General features: G+C 40.5%; 1 protein-coding gene across 1 annotated transcript in view; it reads left to right on the plus strand.

Annotated features, from left to right (window-relative positions):
- Positions 1-26383, plus strand: part of LOC112620166 (S-adenosyl-L-methionine-dependent tRNA 4-demethylwyosine synthase) — a 254738-nt gene that overhangs the window by 68063 nt on the left and 160292 nt on the right. The window contains exon 10 of the mRNA XM_025378411.1: positions 14130-14248. Coding sequence (XP_025234196.1) covers positions 14130-14248 — 119 coding nt within the window. The remainder of the gene's footprint in view (positions 1-14129; positions 14249-26383) is intronic.

The following is a 26383-nucleotide window of genomic DNA, read 5'->3' on the forward strand; positions in this document are numbered from 1 at the left end:
AGGAGAGAGTTATCACCCCAGCCAAGCAAAAAGATATACCTTTTTAAGAGAAGAAAGAACAGAAGGCAATGATGTATGACCTGCAAATCATTTGCAGTGAGGTACAGCAAAGGTTGAACTTCTGATACAAATTTGAGAAACTTCAAAAAGAAAGAACTTTTCCTGAAGAAGTGAAATGAAAAACATTACATCTCCAACCTGAGAGTAGGAAAATTAATTAGATCTCAGGAAGAAATAGAAATAGTTTAGGAGATGAGTGTTAAACAGATTTCAGAATTAAAAATCAAAACTTCTTGCAATGTTATTAAAAACAAATACTTTAGGTAAACCATGTTGTTTTAATATAGGTAACCAAATTTTAAAATTTTTGTATTAGTGTATTTTTAGCATCATAGATCAGTTTTTAGAAAGACTAAACATAAACAATCTCTTTTAATTATAGCCAACTTAATGACGTGCAAAATTCCTTTTATAAATTGTCTTTTCATGAACCTGATCATGACTTTTCTTGGATCATTATTGATGTGCTTGGACTTTCTGCTTTGTCCTACACTTCCTTATCTTAAATAAGCAGTCATTTTAGTTTAGAACAAAAACTTATCACATGAGATTCTTTCTCATACAAAGTTATTCTTTTCTTTGTAACCTTCCTTAAAAAATATATCTTCGTATCCATAACTTTTTTCACATCTCTCTCTTTTGGTATTCTATTTCTTTCCATATCCATATTTTGAAATAACCTTTAAATAACTTCTAAGTTAGATAAAATTATTCTTTAAAAAATTTTTAAATAAAAAAAATGTTAATTTTTTTTTTTTTTTTCCGAGAGAAGGTCTCACTCTGTCAGCCAGACTGGAGTGCTTGCTGCAGCCTCAAACTCCTGGCCTCAAGTGATCCTTCTACCTCAGTCTCCCTCGTATGAGCTACTGTGTCTGACTCTAAATCATTCTTTTCTCAATAAGGAACACATTTTTATGCCCATCTTATACTTTTTTCTTATTAAAAAATACCTTATATGTTTTAGGCACATTTTATATATAGAATTCTACATATTCATTAGAATTTTAAACTGTTCTTAACCTTTACTTTTAGTGAAAACCTAGAAAGCAAGATCTTGAATTGTTTTTCACTTATAACTGTTTTATAGATGAGAACCATTTTATAATTTTTAGAAGTTTCTTTCCCTGTAACATAATTTGAAAAATCTTAGTTGGAAATGACCCAGACATTTAATTACTATTTATTATTTGATTGAACATAACTTTAAGATTTCAAATTACTTGAAAAATTCATTTAGAAGCATTTATCCTATTTACATTGATGTAATTTATTTATTAACAGTTTACCTAGATTATTCATGAGAATTGAGATATTAGACAAAGCTAATTGTCATTTCAAGTTATTTCCCTGTTAATCATTTTTATAGCTTGTGAATATCAGGTGTCCAATAACTCAGGATATAAACCTGTTTTTTTTTTCAACCAACAGTGATAAATTAGTCTTATTTATCAAAACATTACACAAACGAAGATCATTCTGTTGTAGGCTGGGTTTATAGTTTTATAACCTTGTTGTGAAACCGTGATGTCTTAAAATGTCTAATAGAGACAAATATAAACTGTCTGAGCAGTAAACCTAGGCAAAGATGCATGCTGACAAATTTGAAGATATTTTAATTTTTATCTTACCAATAACTTTAAAACCAACTTATTGATTAGAGATTTACATAAGTCATGTGAACTGAAAGGCATTTGGGTTAATTACTATATATTTTATGTGAGCACTCCTTTCTCTTTAAGGGACTTCTTGCCAACTAACTATGCCCAGTTATACAATGTAGACACAACATAAAATACATGCACATACATATAAACACATAAATATGCACACAAATAAAGATCTTATAGTTTTCATTTTTGAATTTTCATCATGAGATTGTAATACAAACTCACTGGTTTATAAGACAGTCGGATCCAGATTATATTTCTGGCAAAACTGGAACCTGTTCATATGTCTAAACTTTATTTGCCTCAATAGCTAATCTAATAATGAAGGCCATGGGCCAAAATTTTGGGTACGCAGTTTTCATGGCACTTTGATTTTTTAAAGCATCTTTGAAACCATCCCCCAGCCCCTGCCACTTTTGTGTAGTTTCAGATGAGTTTAGGGTTAAAATTTCGATGTTTACATAATAGCTAGGACTGGTTGAATTGTATAAGTAAAATAAAATCTCCAGGTAGCCTTGAATTAGTAACATATCTATCTTTTGTTTGCCTGTCTGGTTTGCTTAATTAGCAAATGTGGGCAGGGAAGAACTTTAGCAGGTTTTTTTGGTTTGTTTTTTGTTTTGGCTTTTTCTTTTTGCCTCTGCGTGCCGGAAAAAGCAAGATTTTTTGGTGTGTGTATATGCTGGACAGACATACCTTTTATTATTGCTCTAAGCTCAAGATTTTGACCTGTTTGACTTGAGTGCCTAGCATTATAAACATCTATCTAGTTCTTTTTCTTTTAGAGATTGATTTTTCAATTAAGTGTTTCATCACCATACACAGTTGCTAGTTAGGCAAACCTAAATTTATATTTCTAAAAGGTGTCAAAGTTGTTGGTTACCATGGAGCTGTTGTAATTCATAAAGTTATTAATTTGAAAGCCTTTTAAAAGACTTCTCTCTCTCTCTCTCTCTCTTTTTAAAAATATCTTGGCTGGAATGCCATAAGCAGTGCATTTCATCTCAACACCAGTAGAAAAGTCAGCAGATTTAAAGTAGGCAGAAAAACAAATAGAGAGATAGTGAGTTAGAAGACTCAACATGTTAACTCTATAGTTGCAGGTCTTTTTGAATAATGACCCTTAGTGCTCTGAATTTTCCTTGTAATGTGCCCATCAGTTGAAAAATGTGCAGAAGAATGGGCCATAATATATAGCCTTCTATAGTCCCAGAAAAGCTAGCATGCCTAAATGTTTGAGAATCTTATTCCATTTCTTATTAATCTCTCAAGAGCAAAGAAAATTCTATAAATCCCATGAGGAATTCAGAGTAGTGTTTTAGACGGTGGCAACCACCCTAGTAGCTTTTTTAAAATTTTGAGATGGAGTCTCACTCTGTCACCCAGGCTGGATTACAGTGGTGCAATCTCACCTCACTGCAGCCTCCACCTCCCGGGCTCAAGCGATCTTCCCACCTGAGCCTCCCGAGTAGTTGGGACTACAGGTGTGCGTGCCACCACGCCTGGCTAATTGTTTGTATTTTTTGGTAGATACGAGGTTTTGCCATGTTGCTCAGGCTGGTCTTGAACTCCTGAGCTCAAGTGATCTGCCTGCCTTGGCCTTGCATGGTGCTGGGATTATAGGCATGAGCCACCGCACCTCGCCGCCTAGTTTCTTTTAATTAGCCATTCTGTGCCCACTATCCAGAACATTTATTTTGGTCTCAGAAAGTTTTCAGAAACAAGCCTGGGAAAAGAGTCAAATCAAATGAAAAGAATCCAAGATAAGAGTGTTCAAAAACATTTTAACCTAGGCATACATGTCAAATGAGATATTAAATGGGGTACACAAACCAGAGAAGTCATGCCTCCCAGAGAGAATGTCAATTTTGTAGAAACCAAGAGTACTTAATCCAGAAAGACGCTTTTCTTTATACTAGAAAATACTTTCCAGAAAAGGTAAAAAGTCTATCAATCATCCCAAGAGGGATGTGTGATTCATTATTAAGGTGGCCTTATCCAAACCACGTTCCAAATAAAGTAAAAAAGCCTCTACTAAAAGGAAGGAGACTCAGACTGAGAGAAGACATACCAGGACAGAAAAGGAGAATCATGGTGGTGGCGAGCTCAAGGGGTCAAGCGAGTGCTGCAGTGGTGCCGAGAATCACCAATTCTTACAGTGCCTTTTCAGGTCCTGTTTCTGACACCAATTATGTGAACCAGATAACAGAGAGAGGCCTTTTTTCTAAGAGAAAAAAATGTTTATTTGGGAATAGAACATAGCAGTGGGAACGTATAAATTAGGTCCATTTTCAGGAAGACAATGGTTTTTTTTTTTTTTTGAGAGACAGGTCTTGTTATTTTCTCCTGGCTGCACTTGAACTCCTGAGTTAAAGTGATCCTCCTGCCTTGGCCCCACAAATAGCTGGAACTATTGTACCCACTATACCCTGCTTTTTTTGTTTGTTTTGTTTTTGTTAGAGAGTCTTGCTCTGTCACCCAGGCTGGAGTGCAGTGGCACAATCTCGGCTCACTGCAACCTCCGCCTCCCGAGTTTAAGGGATTCTCCTGCCTCAGACTTCCTAGTAGCTGGGATTACAGGCACACGCCACCACGACTGGCGAATTTTTTGGTATTTTTAGTAGAGATGGGGTTTCGCCATGTTGGCCAGGCTGGTCTCGAACTCCTGACCTCAGCTGATCCGCTCACCTCGGCCGCCCAAAGTACTGGCATGAGCCACCACGCCCGGCCTACACCCAGCTTTAAAGGAAAAAATGAGGAGTGTTACAGAATTGTTTTGAAGTCATTATTCTTGGCTACAAAGATCAATAACAAGAGTGATACTGTCGAAGGTTGGGCAGGCAGTTGCCGGGCTGATGTCTTTTTTTTTTTTTTTTTTTTTTTTTGAGACGGAGTCTCGCTCTGTCGCCCAGGCTGGAGTGCAGTGGCGTGATCTCGGCTCACTGCAAGCTCCGCCTCCCGGGCTTACGCCATTCTCCTGCCTCAGCCTCCCGAGTAGCTGGGACCACAGGCGCCCGCCACCTCGCCCGGCTAGTTTTTTTTTTGTATTTTTTAGTAGAGACGGGGTTTCACCGTGTTCGCCAGGATGGTCTCGATCTCCTGACCTCGTGATCTGCCTGTCTCGGCCTCCCAAAGTGCTGGGATTACAGGCTTGAGCCACCGCGCCCGGCCAGGGCTGATGTCTTAACAGATGTATTTCTGTGTAAGGTTGTGATGGCCTTTGTTCAAGGTTGTAGCTTTTGTAGAATCTTTTTTGTTATCAGGCATACAAGCATGAGAGCCCTTTCTTCATGACCTTCCCCAGCTTTGTCAGGGCTTGCTTAACGTAAGTAATTCCACGTTGGTTCTGATAATTTCGTACTTTCCTTTCTCCATTGAATTACTTTCTAGGCCATTGTAGACAGTCAGTCCATCATACGGGCAGGCCTATTTCTGGTCTCTCCAAATTCTGTGCCAGTGATATATTTGTCTTTCCTGTGCCAATACCACATTGTCTTGATTATGTGAGCTTTTGTTGTCAGTCTGAAATTATGTAGTATAAGTTCTCCATTTTGTTTTTTTTAATAGCCAAGATCACTTCCACTCTTCTTAATTCTTTGCATTTCTTTTTTTTTTTTTTTTTTTTCCCCTAGACGGAGTCTCGCTCTGTCACCCAGGCTAGAGTGCAGTGGTGCGATCTCGGCTCACTGCAACCTCCACCTCCCAGGTTCAAGCAATTCTCCTGCCTCAGCCTCCTCAGTAGCTGGGATTATAGGCGCGTGCCACCATGCCTCATTTTTGTGTTTTTAGTAGAGACAGGGTTTCACCATGTTGATCAGGCTGGTCTCGAACTCCGACCTCAGGTGATCTGCCCACCTCAGCCTCCCAGAGTGCTGGAATTATAGGCGTGACCCACCGTGCCTGGCCGACATTATTATATGTACACATTTTCGCATGGAGATGTTTTCATTCATTTCCTACCTGTGTCTATGAGGGTTCCGATTTCTCCTCAGCCTTGCCAGCATTTATTATTGTTCATTTTTTTGATTATTGCCATCCTAGGGCGTGTCAGGTGGTATCTCTTAGAGGTGCATTTTCCTAACGACCAGTGATGTTGAGCATCTTTTCATTTGCGATTTGGACGTTTGTATATCTTCCTTAGAGAAATATCTCTTCAAATCCTTGGCCCATTTTTACATTGGATTATGTGTCTATTGTTGGATTGTAAAAGTTCTTTATATATTCTGGATAAGGGCTCTTTATCGGGTACCTGATTTGCATCTCTTGCCACTGTTTGTACTGTATCTCCAGGAGCTGAGTGACCACAGGCCACCAGTAACTTAGTTCCTGGTGATGTAGCACCTCCAGTCCTGTCTGCCAGACCTTTTCTCAGCCTGTTCTGCCCTAGAAAGATTCCCCATACAAGACTCAGTCTCTTTACTGTTATTGGTTAGCTCAAATCTGACAGTACTAGGCTGGGTGTCGTGGCTCATGCCTGTAATCCCAACACTTTGGGAGGCCGAGGCAGGCAGATCACCTGAGGTCAGGAGTTTGAGACCAGCCTGACCAACGTGGTGAAATCCTGTCACTACTTTAAAAAAAAAATAACTGGGCATGGTGGCGCATGCCTGTAATCCCAGCTACTCAGGAGGCTGAGGCAGGAGAATCACTTGAACCCAGGAGGCGAAGGTTGCAGTGAGCTGGGATTGTGCCACTGCACTCCAGCCTGGGCGACAGAGTCAGGCTTCTTCTCGAAAAAAATAAATAAATAAATAAATAAAATAATAACAAACTGGTAGTTCTAATTAAACCAACTTTTCTTCTCCAACCATGCTTGACTTTTCACATTCTTTATTACAGTTCTTAAACATTTCTATTCTGGGTTCATACCTACGATCCCTTCTGCTGACTATGTTTCACTCTCCATTTCTACATGCCCCTTCCAGCATGAGCCCCGCCTCTCCCTGTGCCGGCCTTTTCCATTGTGCCCACTTGGGCTTTGCAGGAAACATCCCTTTGTCTTCATTTTTCTCCGGGACTGCCCCTGCCCATTTTCACAATCCATACCCGATCTTTGCTTGATACTTCATTTACCTTGGTGGTCCTTCCTAATAAAGAACCTGATTCTTAGCTGCTGCTGTTGTCAGAATAACATTCTCCAGATTTCTCTGTTGAATCTTTTTAGTACAATCTGCTCCACAGGCCTGTTGCTATTATTTGTGGATATTCGAGAAACTCTTCTTCCTGTTTTTCACTCCTTTTCCTCTGGCTTTATCCTAAGGGGCAGGAATATTCTGACAGATGACACTTCCCTTCTTTTTAAATTTGAGACAGGCTCCTTCTATCGCCCAGGCTGGAATGCAGTGGCACGATCTCGGCTCACTGCAGCCTCAGCTTCCCAGGCTTAAGTGATCCACCTGGAGTAGCTGTGATTATAGGTACGCACCACCACGCCTGGCTAAATTGGTATTTTTTATAGAGATGGGGTTTCACCATGTCTCCTAGGCTGACCATGTCTCCCAGGCTGGTCTTGAACTCCTGGAGTCTCATGATCTGCCCACCTTCGCCTCCCGAAGTGCTGGGGTTACAGGCATGAGCCACCACGCCCGGCCAGGCTGGAGTGCAGTGATACAGTCAGGGCTCACTGCATCCTTGACTTCCCTGGGTCAAGTGATCCTCCCAACTCAGCCTCCTGAGTAGCTGGGACAATAGGTGCGCACCACGATGCTTGGCTAGTTTTAAAATTTTTCTGTAGAGACAGGGTCTCCTTATGTTGCCCAGGCTGGTCTTGAACTCCTGCACTCAAGTGATCCACCTGCCTTGACCTCTCTAAGTGCTGAGATTACAGGTGTGAGCCACTGTGCCCAGCCAGATGACAATTCTGTTATTCCATCTACTCTTGATAACAATATGCTAAACCCTGTCATTTTATTTTATTTAATTTATTTTTAATGCTTCTCATCCCAAGTTTCTTCTTTCCAATCCAGTGATTTTCAGTAATATCAGACTCAGTGCCTTTTGTTTATACCATACTCTATAATATTGTTAAAGTACATTTATGGATAATATAATATGTGTTTTGCCCAAACTATAAGATAATGAGAGAAAAAGGGAAGTCCTTTGTATTAAATATTATGTATTTCTGTACAAACATAGTCTGGCACTACTACATTAGAAGGTGTCAGGAAGCAGTTAGCTACTTGCACCTTCTTATAATAGATAAGTTTAGCTTTAACAGAGGTAAAATGGCTGACTGCAGTGGCTCACACCTGAAGTCCCAGCACTTGGGGAGTCCGAGGCAAGTGGATTGCCTGAGGTCAGGAGTTGGAGACCAGCCTGGCCAACATGATGAAACCCCATCTCTTCAAAAAATATAAAAATCAGCCAGACATGGTGGCATAAAGTGCCTGTAGTCCCGGCTACTTGGGGGGCTGAGGCACGAAAATTGCTTGAACCTGGGAGGTGGAGGTTGCAGTGAGCTAAAATTGTGTTACTGTACTTCAGCCTGGGCGACAGAGCAAGACTCTGTCTCAAACAAAAAAAAAAACAAACAAAAAACAGGCCTGGTGCAGTGGCTGACGCCTGTAATCCCAGCACTTTGGGAGGCCAAGGTGGGCAGATCCAGAAGTCAGGAGTTCGAGACCAGCCTGGCCAATATGGTAAAACCCCATCTCTATTAAAAATACAAAAATTAGCCGGGCATGGTGGTGGGCACCTGTAGTCCCAGCCACTCAGGAGGCTGAGGCAGAAGAATCGCTTGAACCTGGGAGGCGGAGGTTGCAGTGAGCCGAGATTGCGCCACTGTACTCCAGCCTGGGCAACAGAGCGAGACTCTGTCTCAAAACCAAAACCAAAACCAAAACAAACAACAGAAGTAAAGGGACTAGTGGTTATTATTATTATTTTTTTTTACAAGACTTTCAAGACAGACTTGTTTATATGTGATTAAGAGAGGGAAATAACCCTTATTGAGGTAGGGCTAGCATGCCAACAAATGACAGGCTTACCTTAGACGTATTTCAGGTTTCATTCCAGACCACTGCAATGAAGCAAACGTCACAGTAAAGCGAGGCCACACAAATGTTTTGGTTTCCCATTGCTTATAAAAGTCATGTTTACACTATACCGTAGTCTGTTAAGTATGCAATAGCATTATATCTAAAACAAAATGTAATTTTAAAAAATCATAACTAATTAAAATGTACTTTATTTCTAAAATTGCTAATGATTGGGCTGGGTGCAGTGGCTCACGCCTGTAATCCCAGCACTTTGGGAGGCTGAGTCGGGTGGATCATGAGGTCAGGAGTTCAAGACAATCTTGGCCAAGATGCTGAAACCTCGTCTCTACTAAAAATACAAAAATTAGCCAGGCGTGATGGCACACACCTGTCATCCCAGCTGCTCGGGAGGCTGAGGCAGGAGAATCACTTGAACCCGGGCGGCAGAGGTTGCATTGAGCCAAGATTGCGCCACTGCACTCCAGGCTGGGCGACAGAGCAAGACTCTGTCTCAAAAAAAAAAAAAAAAAAATTGCTAATGATCATCTGAGCCTTCAGCGAGTCATGGTCTTTTTGCTGGTCAGCCCACTATTTGTGATGCTAATACTGACAGTTGAAACACGGTAATGATACTCTACTGCTTCCTTTCTTCTATGTCTTTAGAACATTATTTTGGCATTAAGATAACATCTAGTTTTCTGTCAACCATTAAGCGAATGTTTGTCTTAAAAAAAAAAAATCCCACAAGTTGATAATACTAATACTTCCCTGAAATAATATCTAATTAGAGTTTGTAAAAGCATTTTTTAATTCTGTCATTTGTTCTGCATTTACTAGCTGGCATTATTCTGTAAAGGAGAGCTTTTCTTTTTTTTTAATCAACCAAGAATATTTAGTTACTCTGAAATACAGTTCCTACTGATATGGCATGATAAATGCCTGATTTGTTTTCTCTTAAACTACCAATTTTCAAAGTAGGAGTTGTTTTACTTGCCACTTCAAATGGTGACTTTTTCCCTTGGTTTTGAATGTAATGATGCATTTTCATCAACTCCATCCATTATAGTTATTTTCTGTTTTGATCATCAAATTTTCACACTTTGGCTGGTGGGAAATTTTTCAGCGGACTCCTGTGTCTTATTTTTAAATTTTAAAATGTTTTCAGTTTTATTGCTGTATAATTGACATATGAGAAATTGTACATATTTAAAGTGTACAAGTTGATGAGTTTTTTTTTTTTGAAATGGAGTCTCATTTTGTTGCCCAGGCTGGAGTGCAGTGGTGCTTTGTCTCCTAGGTTCAAGAGATTCTCCTGCCTCAGCCTCCCAAGTAGCTGGGATTACACGCTCCTGCCACCATGGTATTTTTATTAGAGACAGGGTTTCACCATATTGGCCACAGTGGTCTCGAACTCTTCACCTCAAGTAATCCACCTGCCTCGGGCTCCCAAATGTTGGGATTATAGGCATGAGCCACCCTGCTCTGCCAGATAAAGTTTTATACATGTATATGCCCGTGAAGCTATCACCATAGTTAAGATAATATTTCTTCAATACAAAATGTTTTGTATTTCCAAAATATAAAAATGTCCTTGTTCTTCTTTATAATCCAAATTTCTCTTTACTTCCTGTAAACCACTGATTTCCTTTCTGTCACTATATGTTAATTAGAGAGACATGATCCTTCTCCCCAGCCTGCAGTCCCCTCAAGTGGCCTGGCCTGTGAAATGCTGTCAATCCCTGCTGGGCCTGAGACTCTCTCCCCCCACCAAGAGATACGATGTTGGCTGGGTGGCACCAGCAAGAGGGACCCCACCACCACAAGTGGCCCAGCTGGGGGACCCTCTTTGTCCTTGTGGGTCTGAGACTTCCCTTTCTACCCAGAGATACTGGGGCTGCCAGAGGGCATAGGTCAGACAAGCTGCCACAAAAGCAGCCTGACCTTGGAAGTCGGCTGGCCTGACTTTCTCCTTCTCCACTGAGAGACTCCCAGTGGGACAGTCTGGAGGAGTCCCTCCCTCTCCCTCAGACAGCTCCAGCAGGGACCAGTGGGAGTCTAAGAAAAATTACACTGCAAAGGCTCTGAAAATTAAACTGCCCATTGGAACCATAGCACGCAGAAGAAGTAGGCCAGGACCTGCATGCTAAATTGAAATAATGTACTAAAATAAAAGCATGAATGAACCAAGGTCTAGAATTTCCAACATAATAGACAGAATGTCTCAGATACAACAAAAACATCTCTTGCCATACCAAGAAACAAGAAAATCATACCTTGAATAAGGATAATCAGCTGACAGCAACACCAGATAAATCAAACGATGGAATTAACTGACAAGGATTTTAAAGTAGCTGTCATAAAAATGCTTCAGCCATCAGTTACAAATTGTCTTGAAACAAATGAAAAAGAAACCTGAGCAAAGAAATAGCAGTTATAAAAGAACCAAGAGGGAATTCTAAAGCTGAGAAGTATAGTAAGAGAAATACTGTGATTGATGGGCCCAGTAGTCAAATGGAGATGACAAAATAGAATCAGTGACCTTAACAGATCAATAGAATGATTGGTGAACAGGACAGAACAATAGAACTTACCCAATCTGTGCCGAGTGTCGTGGCTCACGCGTGTAGTCCTAGCACTTTAGGAGGCTGAGGCAGGTGGATCACCTGAGGTCAGGAGTTCAAGACCAGCCTGGCCAACATGGTGAAACCCTGTCTCCATGTACAAGGCACCCATCGGATCTTGTGAGACTTAATTCACTACCACAAGAATAGTACAGGAAAGACTGACCCCTGTGATTCAGTTTCCTCCCCAGGTCTGTCCCACAACATGTGAGAATTCTGGAAAATACAGTTCAAGTTGAGGTTTGGGTGGGGACACAGCCAAACCATATCAAGTTCCATGGTGAAATTTTCAACAAATGCTGCTGGAGCAATTAGATATCCATAGGCCAAAACCAGCAGAAAAGAATAAAAGACCCAAATACTGCTCCCCCCAACAAATTCCAAAAAACAGTGTCTTAAACATCACACCTTACATAAAAATTAATTCAAAATGGATCACAGACTTAAACATTTGGAGAAATCATTTTTTAAAACGAGAAACATTCCATCCTCTTCTCACGTGCTTCTATGCCTGTGTCTTACAGAGTCCTTTTGAAAAATCCTTTTAGTCCTTCAGTATTGGATTTGGACGGCACACCTCTGGGAAGCTCTCACTGATCCTTTGGTGAAGCTACCTTGGTTGCTCTTCCATCTTATGGGCTCTAGTCCTTACATTATCTGTCCCCTGTGCACGGGCAGAGAGATCTCTGGTCTCTCTTCCTGTTCTTATAAGGACGGTAGTTCTGTCAGATTTGGGTCCCACTCACATGACCTCACTTAACTTTAAATACCTCATTAAAGAGCCTATATCCACATGCCTTTGCATTGCATTGAGGGTTAGGACTTCAATCTGAACGGGACAGGGCAGCACAGGGCAGTTCAGAACAAAGTGTATTAACTTCTTAATTAAGTGATTGAAATGTACAGTTATTCAGCTTTGTTTCTCTAGTGACATGAGATTTTGTGGAAATTATCTGTGACTCTGGCATTTGTTGGACACTGGGTTTTCAGTGCTATTTGCAAGATTTGAATGTTTTGTTTGCTGCCTTGTACATTTTATTAGGAACTTGGAAGAGGTGTGTAGGCACAGGTATCTTGAACAGTATGAACAGTATTTTCCCTTCACTCCTTTTTTTCCAAATGCAGTACTGAGATGGACAAGGAAACTTTTTTTTTTTTTTAAAGTCAGAACAAAAAGTGGTTAAAAGTATTCATGGTCAACTGACAGTAATTAAGCTAGTAGAATTTTATGTAATGTTCTTTCATTGTGGACAGGCTTATATTAATAACAGTACTTTGGGAGGTCGAGGTGGGCAGATCACTTGAGATCAGGAGTTCAAGACCTGCCTGACCAATATGGTAAAACCCTGCATCTACGAAAAATACCAATATTAACTGGGCGTGGTGCCGCTTACCTGTAATCCCAGCTACTCAGGAGGCTGAGGCAGGAGAACCACTTGAATTGGGAGGCGGAGGGTGCAGTGAGTCCAGATCACACTACTGTACTCCAGCCTAGGCAACAGAGTGAGACTTTGTCTCAAAAGAAAAAAAAAAAAAAGTAGTACACTGACACACATCATACATGTGTAAAGGCTACTCATTCATGTTTCCACTTTCCTTCTCCTTGTTCGTTGCTGGTATTGTTAATTCCATGTTATTTCAGTCACTTGGCCTCAAAATCAGTTATTTTGGATGACTTCCTCTGGTGTGCCCCTCAGTGGGAAATGACATTGATTTCACTTCTTCAGTAACCTACCAGTTCCACTGATCTTAGGAGAAAGTCATCATTACCTCTCTCACATAACCTCCTCCCAGGCTTCACTGCTTTCACTTGTACTGAAATCAAGGTGGTCTTACACAGAGCTCTGGACAGATCTGATTTTATCTTTTAAAGCTTGATATTATCTTGATTCCAACCCTAGTTGATCTAGATATTTCTTTAGATTACCTTCTTACTACATGTACCAACTTATATGACTCATGATATATGTTTTTATCCCTTGCATCAAATGGTGATTTTTTTGGAAATGGGAATAATAATCTATTTCTTACATACCTGCTGCTTGCCCCCACAATGTCTCAAATATGTATACTCCAGGGCTGGGCACAGTGGCTTACTCACAACTGTAATCTTAGCATTTGGAGAGGCTGAGGTGGGAGGATCGCTTGAGACCAGGAGTTCAAGACCAGCCTGGGCAACATAGTGAGACCTCATCTCTACAAAAAATTAAAAAATAACCAGGCATGGTGGCTCACAGCCATAGTCCCAGCTACTTGAGAGTCTGAGGTGGGAGGATTGCTTGAACCCAGGAGCTGGAGGTTGCAGGGAGCTATGATTGCATCACTGCACTCCAGCCTGAGGAACAGAGCAAGACCCTGTCTCAAAACAAAACAAACAAAAGAACCACACTCCAGGATTGTTCTCCCCTACCCATCCTTCTTTATTCAGAGCAGGGATACGCTTGCATATGCAGACAGCCCCCATTTTTTAGGAGTCTGTTTTATCTGTTTCTTAGCATTATATATTATTGTACTAATATTATTTGAAGGAGTCTGATGGATTTGAAAATGAAAGCATTAGTGGTTCTCCCTATAGAGTTTTCAGAGTTAATGAATCATAGGTTTATTTCATTGGGCTTTAGTAAAAACCCAAGGCACTGCCAAAACACTAAAATGCTCCAATGCTAATTTCCTGCGTCATGCAGATACCAGTAGGAGTATTTATGGTTACGAAACACATGGTTTGTCTTAAAAATGATGCCTTGGTGGTTTGTTTCTGTGCATTGATGATTTTATTCAAAGTGTGATTTGTTTACTTGTCATAGTCGATGCTTCGAGGGAGAGGAGGTTGTTACAAACACACCTTCTATGGAATTGAGAGCCATCGCTGCATGGAAACCACCCCGAGCTTGGCGTGTGCTAATAAATGTGTCTTCTGTTGGCGGTAAGTAAAAATGAATGGTCATGGTGATCGAATATGTAATGAGCTGTGGTAATCAATCTGCCCAGCTCACACTCAGACTCACCTAAGAGCTCTGCTGTCTTAGTGATTAATCTTTTTAAGTGTGAATGTTAGTGTCTAAAAATTTTGTAGACAAATATTTTTATTTCTCTTGGACAAACACTGAGGAATTGCTGGATTTGTAAACATCCATTCGTACAATTTGTCTTTTTTAACTGGTGAGTTTAGTTTGTCTTATTTATAGTGATTATCGATAAACAGTGATACATTATTGATAAAAGTTTATTTTTATTCTGTCCTTTTGTGCTTTCTGTTTATCTTGCTCTCCTACATTGTTTTCTTTTTTTTCTATCTATGACTAGTTTTATGCTAAGGTATCAGCTTGGGTGTCTTGTTATTGGAGGCTTTTCAGTTTATCTTGCTGGAAATACAAGCAGTGAATGTTGTGTTTCAGCTGGTTACAGCCCATTGTATGCAGAGTTGAGTCTTTTACAGCAATTGGGAATAGTTTAAGTGAAAGAAAATGGCTAAATTGCACAATTCTGTCTCTCTTTTTTTGGGGGTGGTGGTGCTTGCTACTAACTCATTTCTTTTTCTTTTCTTTTTTTTTTTGAGATGAAGTTTAGCTCGTTGCCCAGGGTGGAGTGCAATGGCATCATCTCAACTCACTGCAACCTCTGCCTCCCGGGTTCAAGTGATTCTCCTGCCTCAGCCTGCCAAGTAGTTGGGACTACAGGTGCACACCACCATGCCCAGCTAATTTTTGTATTTTTAGTAGAGATGGAGTTTCACCATGTTGGCCAGGCTGGTCTTGAACTCCTGACCTCAGGTGATCCGCCTGCCTCGGCCTCCCAAAGTGCTGGGATTACAAGCATGAGCCACCGCACCTAGCCTACTAACGCATTTCTTTGCTTCACTTAAAACTGCTTACTCTTCAACTCCTAGTTCTCTATGCCAACTCATGTCTCCATAGCAGTTCATTTTGTCGTGGTCACTAATGACTTCCTTACTATCAGATCTAATAGAAGCTACTTAATTCTTATCTTAGTTGAACTCCAGTGAAGCATGCTAGGAAAGAAGGGGAAGGGCCACCCCTTCTGTTAGATTCAGAGACACCAGTCTCTTCTAGTACCCCACCCATCCTTGTTAGTTTCTTTTCAGTTTCCTCTGTTAGCTGTTCTTTCTGCTTCTGTCCTTCGGCCGTCTTTTATGACTCTGTGTGATGATGGTAGGAGACATAAACCATTTCCATGGCTTCATTTACCTGTAGTTTGACATCTTTAAATACTTTATCTCCAGTCTCAGTCTCTTTTCTGAGTTTTCATTCTCCATATCCAATTTCCTGTTGCATACCTTCACTTGGATCATCCACAGTCATTTCAAGCTTAATATATTTATCATGGAATTTATTAGACTTGTGTTAACTTGTTCTGTTTTGGGTAATGGCACTATTAGCTATCTAATGGCCCAGGCTGGACATTTCTTCTCTTTTTCTCAAACTCACTGTATCCATTTGCTTATTTAATTCTATTGACTATGTTTCAGATTCTCATTATTTCTCCCTTTAGCAACCAAAATGATTTGATACTTTCTAGTCAGTGTCATCTCTTAATTTATCTCCATATTGACACAAGAGTTATAATTCTCTTTTTTCCAAAGTTATTCTTTTTTTTTTTGAGACGGAGTCTCGCTCTGTCGCCCAGGCTGGAGTGCTGTGGCCGGATCTCAGCTCACTGCAAGCTCCGCCTCCCGGGTTCCCGCCATTCTCCTGCCTCAGGCTCCTGAGTAGCTGGGACTACAGGCGCCCGCCACCTCGCCCGGCTAGTTTTTTTTTTGTATTTTTTTAGTAGAGACGGGGTTTCACCGTGTTAGCCAGGATGGTCTCGATCTCCTGACCTCGTGATCCGCCCGTCTCGGCCTCCCAAAGTGCTGGGATTACAGGCTTGAGCCACTGCGCCCGGCCCCAAAGTTATTCTTAAAAATGTTATTTTGATTATTATAAATGCTTATAATAATTTGATTTGCGGGTTATTTTATGATTATTTGGGGGTTACAAATAAATTTTAGCAAGTAGACAATGTTACATGTATAAAATCAGTGATTAATGGGATTGACTATTTTGAATTGGTGACACTATTTTGAGTTGATATTATTTGACTCAATAGTGGTCAAAAACTTTGCTCATAGACAGCTCTGTCCCGCCTCCTGTATGTCATTGTCACAAATTGCAACTTTATCTACTATATGCCCATTAACATAGATTTATAATTGCTGTTTTATACATTTGTCTTTTACACCATCAAGAGAAAAACTAGAGGAGTTACAATCTAAAAATACTGGCTGGGTGCAGTGGCTTATGCCTATAATCCTAGCACCTTGGGATGCCAAGGTGGGTGGAGCACTTGAGCCCAGGGGTTCAAGACCAGTCTGGGTAACATGACGAAACCTCGTCTCTACAAAACATGCAAAAATTAGCCGGGCATGGTGGTGCATATATATGAGGTCCCAGCTACTCCAGAAGGATGAGGTGGGGGTGATCATAAGTCTGGGAGCTGGAGGTTGCAATGAGCCTTAATTGTGCCACTGCACTGCAGCCTGGGTGGCAGAGCAAGACCATGTCTCAAAACAAACAAACGAAAAACAAACAGAAATAAAAATCCAAAAATACAACAATGGTGACTTTTGTATTTACCTATGTGTTTTATCTTTATGTTGTTCTTTGTATATTTGTATGATATGAGTCTGTTTAGTGTCCTTTCATTTTTGTCTGAAGAACTCCCTTTAGCATTTATGGTAAGGCAGGTCTGTTAGCAGTGCACTCCCTCAGCCTTTATTGTCAGTGTCTTAATGTCTCCTTCAGTTTTGAAGAATTTTTTTCTAGATATAGAAATCTAGACTGATAGTTTTTTTCTTGTAACATTTTAAATATGCTCTTCTACTGTCTTCTGGCCTCCATGGATTCTGCTGAGAAATTGGCTGTTAATTTTACTAAGGATATGTGATGAGTGCCTTCTCTCTTGCTTCTTTCAAGTTTCTTTCTTTGTCTTATTCTTCCAACAGTCTGATTATACCATACCTTGGTATGGATCTCTTTGTGTTTGTACTACTTAGAGTTTGTTGAGTTTCTTAGTTCTGTAAATTCATGTCTTCTACCAAATTTGGGAATTTTTCAATAAGTATTTCTTCACATGTTCTTTCTGTTCCTTTTTCTCTCCTTCTGGAACTTTTATTATGCCTATGTTGGTATGCTTGATGGTGTCCTCCAGCTCTTTTTTTTTTTTTTTTGAGACGGAGTCTCACTGTGTCACCCAGGCTGGAGTGCAGTGGCCGGATCTCAGCTCACTGCAATTTCCGCCTCCCAGGTTTACACCATTCTCCTGCCTCAGCCTCCCGAGTAGCCGGGACTACAGGCGCCCGCCACCGCGCCCGGCTAGTTTTTTGTATTTTTTAGTAGAGACGGGGTTTCGCCATGTTAGCCAGGATGGTCTCGATTTCCTGACTTCGTGATCCGCCCGTCTCGGCCTCCCAAAGTGCAGGGATTACAGGCTTGAGCCACCGCGCTGGGCCTCCAGCTCTTTTCAATTTGATGGTGTCCTAAGGCTCTGTTCAATTTTCTTCATACTTTTTTTTTCTCCTTAGACAAGATAATTCCAAATTGATTTGTCTTCCACTTCACTGAATTTTTTCTTTTGCGTGTTCAAATCTTCTGTTGAAACCCTCTAGGGAAGTCTTCATTTCAGTTATTATTCTTTCGCATCTTCTATTTGGTTCCTTCTTATCATTTGTATCTCTTCATTAATATTCTGGATTTGTTTAGACATTGTTTTCTTGGTTTCCTTCATCTCTTTGTCCATAGTTTCCATTGGCTCTTTGAGCATGTTTAAGATAGTTGGCTTAAAGTCTTTTTTGAGTTGGTCTGATGTTTATGCTTACTCACGGAGAGTTTTTGCTAATATCTGCTGGGAATGGGTCACACTTGTTTTTTGTATGGTTTGTATGGAAAGAAATGTTTTGTTGAAAACTGCATATTTTGATTATTAGAATGTGTTAACTCTGAAGGTCAGATTTTTCTCACTCTTCAGGGTTTGTTTTTTATTGCTTGCTCTGGGTTTTGTTTGTTTAGTGAGTTTTCTAAACTATATTTTTAAAGACTTTATTCTTTGTTTTACATTATCTCTAAAGTTTGTGTCTTAGGCTCAAGGGTCAGCTAATGATTTGACAGATATTTCCTTGAGCTCATGGAGCCAAAGAAAAGAAATGGAAAAAAAAGAAAAAAAGTTTCTGTGAGTCTTTGCAGATTGACTCTGTCTTGGAACAATCTTTCTCTCTCTTTTTTTTTTTCCCTTTTGAGACAGGGTCTTGCTCTGTCACCCAGGCTGTAGTGCCGTGGTGGAATCTCAGCCCACTGCAACCTCTACCTCCTGGGTTCAAGCAATTCTCATGCCTCAGCCTCCTGAGTAGCTAGGATTACAGGTGTGCGCCACCACATCTGGCTAATTTTTTTTTTTTTTTTTTTTTTTGAGACGGAGTCTCGCTCTGTTGCCCGTACTGGAGTACAGTGGCACGATCTCGGCTCACTGCAAGCTCCGCCTCCCAGGTTCACGCCATTCTCCTGCCTCAGCCTCCCAAGTAGCTGGGACTACAGACACCTGCCACTATGCCCGGCTAATTTTTTGTACTTTTAGTAGAGATGGGGTTTCACTGTGTTAGGCAGACTGGTCTCGAACTCCTAGCCTCAAGTGATCCACCAGCCTTGGCCTCCCAAAGTGATGGGATTACAGACTTGAGCCACCATACCCGGCCTGGAACACTCTTAATGTTTAGCCAGGCCATTTACAACTCTGCCTCAGCCTTTGCTTCCTGCTTGTGCTGAGCCTAAAGATCAGGCAGAGGTGAAAGTTTAGAGTCTTCCTAGGCCGCTTCTTAGCGTGTATCCTGTCCAGTATGCCTTTCTAAATCCCAGGCGCGTGCAGGTGCTTTTCAGTACTCCAATTCACCACATTAGCTTTGGTGCCTAGCTTTTCTTCCCAGGCATTCAGTTGTGTATTGTTTGCCTCAATGATAATTTTTTGACTTAACAGCAAGTTGTTCATGTACCTACTGAGACCTGTGTTAGCCCCTCAACCCCTGCACCCACTCCTTTTTTTTTTGAGATGGAGTCTCACTCTGTTGCCCAGCCTAGAGTGCAATGGCACAATCTTGGCTCACCACAACCTCTGCCTCCTGGGTTCACGCCATTCTCCTGCCGCAGCCTCCTGAGTAGCTGGGATTACAGGTGCTTACCACCACACCCGCTGATGTTTTGTATCTTTTACTAGAGACAGGGTTTCACCATGTTGGCCAGGCTGGTCTTGAACTCCTGACCTCGTGATCTTCCTACGTTGGCCTCCCAAAGTGCTGAGATTACAGGAGTGAGCCACCACGCCTGACCCCTCTCTACCCACTTAAAAAAAATTCTTATTATAGAGTTTTTTTAAACATAAGCAGAGAGAGAATAGTATATTGAACCTCTGTGAACATTTATCATCATATGGATAATCATTTCATTTACCTATTTTGATACAAATCCTAGCCATATTGTTTTATGTGTACATACTTCAATTGACAGATCATGTAAAATGTAAATAATAAGTTCTGTTAAAAAATAATATAGCCACAATTCCATTATCCCATATTAAGCCCTGTCACCCAGGCTGGAGTACAGTGGTGCAATCATAGCTCACTGGAACACTGAACCCATGGGCTCATGCAAGCCTCCTGCCTCAGCCACTTGAGTAACTCCAGCTACAGGCTTGTGCCACAATGCCTATCCAATTTATTATTATTATTATTATTATTATTATTATTTTTGGTAGAGACAGTGTCTCACTATGTTTCTCAAGCTGGTCTCGAACTGTTGGCCTCAAGCAATCCTCCCCTCTTAGCCTCCCAAAGTGCTGAGATTATAGGTGTGGGCTACCATACCAGCTGGTTCTTTTACATGTATTTCCTCTTTTAGTTATCTAGAGATGTGGTAAAAACAAACAAACGAAAACCAAAACACTAAAGGTATCTCTTAGGTCATTCTGTTAAATCACTGGTTCTCAACTGGGGGCAAAATTGCTATTTCTTGTCCCATACAGAGACTTGGAACATTTGACAATGTCTTAAGGTATTTTTTATCGTTAGAACCAAGGAGAGTGCTACTGGTATCTGGTGGGTAGAGGCCAGGGATGTTGCTAAACATTCCCTAATGCATAGGACAGCACTCCACAACAAAGGATTATCTAGTCCAAAATGCCAATTGTGCTGAGGTTGAAATAACCTGTGTGCCATGGTCTGCAGTTACTATTTCAGTGAAGGGTATTGCTGGAACATGGCAGCACTGAAATAGAATGTGACCAGGCCGGGCAAAGTGGCTCATTCCTGTAATCCCGGCACTTTGGGAGGCCGAGGCAGGCGGATCACGAGGTCAGGAGTTGAAGACCAGCCTGGCCAACAGAGAGAAACCCTGTCTCTACTAAAAAAAATACAAAAAATTAGCCGGGTGTGGTGGCGGGTGCCTGTAATCCCAGCCACTTGGGAGGCTGAGGCAGGAGAATTGCTTGAACCCAGGAGGCAGAGGTTGCAGTGAGCAGAGATTGCACCACTGCATTCCAGTTTGGGCAACAGTGCGAGACTCCATCTCAAAAAATAAAAAAAAAAAGAAAAACGAAATAAAATGTGACTAAAACACCACTTTTTAGGAATAGAGTATGTGTTTACAGAGTTTGAAATATTATAGGGTGAGCGCTTGCAAGACAAAAGTATGTTAGCCATATGATTATGTGGACTGAAGTATTGGGATCACATTATACTTAGGTTATAGGACAAATAATCAAGTATTTTGTGTCCTAGTTGTTCTTGTTTCACAGTTTACACGAACTATAAAACCTAATCTCTTAAGATTGTTGGCATAGATAGTTGGTTTTCTCCAGGTCAAAATTCAAAAGAAATAACAGGATCTAATGGGTAGTGCTCCTCAATCTTCATTTCCTGTTCATAGCCAACAACGCAGTCTTTCAGTTTCTTTAGCAGTACATTTACCCAGAGTTTTGGAAAGCAAACAGTATGATTAACACATTCCTTAATGAGATTTTTAGGAAGATCTAAGTAAATGGAGATATTTCATTTACAATGGCTTCTGGTAAAGAAGGACTAATATACGAGATTTTAAAATTAGAATTTGCCATCTGTTTCAATGAAATATATAACAAGAATGTCAGAAAAGATTCCTTAAAAATTGATTTAAATGTTACATAAATGCTTTTATTATTGTCCTTTTAGCAGATTCTTAAAATAACTTCTGAGCCTCAGTTTCTCAACTGTAAAATAAAACAACAGTACCTTCCTTACAGGGTTGCTGTAAGGCTTAATTGCTTGAGTGAGATTCTGTATATGACAGTGGGGTTTTTTAAATTCTTTTGAGACACAGCCTCGCTCCGTCACCCAGGCTGGAGCGCAATGGCATGATTTCGGCTCACTGCAACCTCTGTCTCCTGGGTTCAAGCGATTATCCTGCCTCAGCCTTCCAAGTAGCTGGAACTACAGACATGTGCCACCACGCTGGCTGATTTTTGTATTTTTAATAGCTGGGATTACAGGCGTGAGCCACCAGGCCTGGCCGATGACCATGTTTTTGAACTACAACGTGATGTACGCAGATGTGATTTTTTCAAAATGAAATTTTTACTTCATTTTGATTATATGTGAAGTAGACTGTTACGGATAGATAAAATACTATTCCACCAATTTTCAGAAGGACATATTGGGTATTTTTATGTGTGTATAGATATCACACATTCACCATTGTGTATCTATTATTTCTGTTTTTAAAATTTTATTTGAAAGTTTTGTTCTTTGAAATTTTGAATGAAGAGTTTTGTCTGTTTTCCTTGCTCATGGGTTACTTGTGAAGTGGGGGCAGGGTGGAGGAAAGAGTTATATCTGTCTTGAAGAAATAACCCAAAAAGTCTTGATAGACAGTTCTCCAAAGAAGATGTACAGATGACCAGTAAACACATGAAAAGACATTCATAATATCCAAAAAGTAGAAATGCTCCAGATGTCCATTAACTGATGAACAGAGAAACAACATGTGGTGTATCCATTCCAAGGAATGTCATCTGCCACTAAAAAGAAATTAAGTCCTGATACTTGCTACAGCATGGATTAATGTTGAACATATACTAAGAGAAAGAAGCCAATCACAACAGACTGCATCTATAGTAAGATTGCATTTCTGTGCATTGCCTGGAATAGACAAATCTGTAGAGACAGAAAGTAGATTAGTGGTTGCCTAGAGCCGAAGGGAATATGGGGATTGAGGAGTGATACCCAAGGGGATAGGGTTTCTTTTTGGGAATGACAAAATGTTTAAAATTGATTTTGGTGATAGATGCATGTAAAAAGTGAAGTAGAGGCTCCTCTTCAAAGAGACTTTCCTCCCGTCTAATTAAGAATAAATAGTAACTTCTCTTAGAAGCAAAATTTATTCAAAGACCTGTGCTAACATTCTTAAAGATCTGCTAACTGTGATAAATCCGTGCACTTTGTGTTCTTAGCTCTCACAATTTAGCCTAAATATTTGCCCTGGCATGCTTATACTGGTCCAAGCAAGCATTAGGTCATAGCCTGTTCCTCTTCCTTATTTGGGGGTGTTTTTACCTTTCTGAGCATTCCACAAGTTACTTCCTCCTTCCTTTGTTCTCCTCTGCTTTTGCCTCTTTTGAAAAGTTGTAAGTTTCTAGACAATGGGACAAACACAGAATCTGAGGTCCCGTTCCAGCCAGTGGAAACTGGTAAGAGCAGTAGGATGGACGTGTCAGGTTATAAATGACCCTGTCTCCTTTGTTTGGTGTACTCTCATGGCAAAACTGCTGGCAAGTGTACCCTTTCTGCAGAAAGTAAAAAGATGGCCTTGCTGAGAAAATTAAATTTATGTTCAATTGCTATTTTTTTGCAGCACTGGGGAGCAAGCATTTCTAACAACGCACAACTCTGAATATACTAAAAGCCAATGATTTATAAACCTTAAATAGGAGAATTATATGGTATGTGATTTTTTTTTTTTTTTTTTTTTTAAGAAAAGAGTCTCGCTCTTTTGCCCATGCTGGAGTGCAGTGGCATGATCTCAGCTCACTGCAATCTCTGCCTCCCAGGTTTGAGCGATTCTTGTGCCTCAGCCTCCCAAGTAGCTGGGATTACAGACACATACCACCACACCTGGATAATTTTTGTATTTTTAGTAGAGATGGGGTTTTGCCTGGTTGGTCAGGCTGATCTTGAACTCCTGACCTCAGGTGATCCACCTCACTCAGCCTTCCAAAGTGCTGGTATGACAGGCTTGAGCCACTGCGCTTGGCTTTTTTTTTTTTTTTTTTTTGGCAGAGTTTCACTGTTGCCTAGGCTGGAGTGCAGTGACACAGTTTTGGCCCACTGCAACCTCCATCTCCCAGGTTCAAGTGATTCTCCTGCCTCAGCCTCCTGAATAACTGGGATTACAGGCTTGTGCCACTACACATGGCTAATTTTTTATGTTTTCAGCAGAGATGGGGTTTCACCAAGTTGACCAGGCTGGCCTCAAACCCCTGACCTCAAGTAATCCACTGGCCTCAGCCTCCCAAAGTGCTGTGATTAAGCCTCATTCTTTTTTATAGGACTAAATAATATCCCATTGTGAATGTATATTACATTTCCTTTATCCATTTATCTGCTTATGGACACTTAGGTGGGTTCCATATCTTGGTGATTGTGAATAGTGCAATAAGCACGAGAGTGCATATATCTCTTCAACATATTGATTTCCTTTCCTTTGGATATATATTCAATAGTGGGGTTGCTAGATCATATGGAAGTTCTAGTTTTAGTTTTTTGAGGAATCTCAATATCGCTTTCCATAATGACTGTAGTAGTTTGCGTTGCCAATAACAGTGTATAAGAGTTCCCTTTCTCCACATCCTTGTCAGCATTTGTTATTATTCAATAATAGTCATTCTGACTTGGGTGAGATGGAATCTCATTGTGTTTTTGATTTGCATTTCTCTGATGATTAGATGTTGAGCATTTAAAAATGTATCTGTTGGCCACTTGTATACGTTCTTCTGAGAAATGTGTATTTACATCATTCGCCCTTTTAAAAATCAGATTATTTGTGGGGTTTTTTTTTAATTTATTTTTATTTTTTTGCTGTTGGGTGTTGGAAGTTTTTGTAAATTCTGGATATTAATCCCTTGTTCGATGCATGGTTTGGAAATATTTTCTGTCCTTCTGCAGGTTATCTCTTCACCCTGTTGATTGTTTCCTTTGCAGTGCAGCAGCTTTTTAGTTTGATATCATCCTATTTGTCTATTTGGTTTTACTTTTGTTACCTGTAATTTTGAAGTTTTATTCATAAAATCATTGCCCAGACCAGTGTCCTAAAGTGTTTCCTCTGTTTTCACAGTATGTAATTTCACAGTTTCAGGTTTACGTAGGTAATCTGTTTTGAGTTGATTTTTGTATATTGTCTTTCCCCATTATATGACCTTGGCGCCTTTGTCGAAAGTTGATTTCCTGTAAATATTTGTATTTATTTCTGGATTCTCTGTTTTGTTCTATGAGTCTATGTGTCTGTTCTTATATCAATACCATGCTGCTTTGGTTACAATAGGTTTATAGTTTTTTGTTTGTTTGTTTGTTTTTTGAGATGGAGTCTCGTATTGTTGCCTGGCCTAGAGTGCAATGGTGTGATCTTAGCTCACTGCAACCTCCACCTGCCTGGTTCAAGTGATTTTCCTGCCTCAGCTTCCCGAGTAGCTGGGATTACGGGTGCCTGCCACCACTCCTGGCTAATTTTTTGTATTTTTAGTAGAGATTCGGTTTCACTATGTTGGCCAGGCTGGTCTTGAACTCCTGACTTTGTGATCCGCCCGCCTCAGCCTCCCAAAGTGCTGGGGTTACAGGCGTGAGCCACCATGCCCAGTTATAGTATATTTTGAAGTCATGTACTGTGATGCCTTGAGCTGTGTTCATTCTGCGTAGGATTTCTTTGGCTATTTGGGGATTTTAGTGGTTCCATGTGATTTTTAGAATTGTTTTCTATTTCTGTGAAAAATGTCTTTGGTGTTTTGATAGGGATTGCATCGAATCTGTAAATTGCTTTGGGTGGTATGATAACTTTAACTATATTTATTCTTCCAACCCATGGACATGGGATGTCTTTCCATTTTTTTGTGTGTGCTCTCTTCAATTTCTTTCCTCAGTGATATGCAATTTTCTTTTCTTTCTTTTTTTTTTTTTTTTTGAGATGGAGTCTCTGTTACCCAGGCTGGAGTGCAGTGGCATGATCTCGGCTCACTGCAACCCCTGCCTCATGGGTTCAAGTAATTCCTCTGCCTCAGCCTCCTGAGTAGCTGGGATTACAGGCACCTGCCAGAACGCCTGGCTTATTTTTTGTATTTTTTTAGTAGAGATGGAGTTTCACCGTGTTAGCCAGGATGGTCTCGATCTCCTGACCTCATGATCCGCCCGCCTCGGCCTCCCAAAGTGCTGGGATTACAGGCGTGAGCCATCACACCCGGCCTGATATGCAATTTTCATTGCGGAGATCTTTTGCCTTCTTGGCCAGATTCAATTCTAAGTATTTTTTTGTGTGTGGCTATTCTAAGTGGAATTGCTTTCTTGATTTGCCTTTCAGATAGTGTATTATTGGTTTAGGGAAACGCTACTGATTTTTGTGTTGATTTTGTATCCTGCAACTTTACTACATTCGTCAGTTCTAAGAGTTTTTTGGTGTAGTTTCTAGGTTTTTCTTTATAAGAAAAGAAAACCTAGGTTTTGTCTTTACAAGACACAGTCTTATATAGACTGTGTCTTATGCAAACCAGGACAATTTAACTTCCTTTTTTCCAATTTGGATGTCCATTATTTCTTTTTCTTGCCTTATTGCTCTGGGTAAGACTTCCAGTGCTATGCTGAATAAGAGTAGTGACACTGGGTATCTTTGTCTTCTGCCAGTCCTTAGTGGAAAAGCTTTCTACTTTTTTCCTCTTCAGTATAATGTTAGTTATGGGTTTGTTGTCTATGGCCTTTATTGTGTTGAAGTACATTCCATCTATA

The sequence above is a fragment of the Theropithecus gelada genome, chromosome 3 (assembly GCF_003255815.1).
Source record: "Theropithecus gelada isolate Dixy chromosome 3, Tgel_1.0, whole genome shotgun sequence".
Lineage (NCBI taxonomy): Eukaryota > Metazoa > Chordata > Mammalia > Primates > Cercopithecidae > Theropithecus > Theropithecus gelada.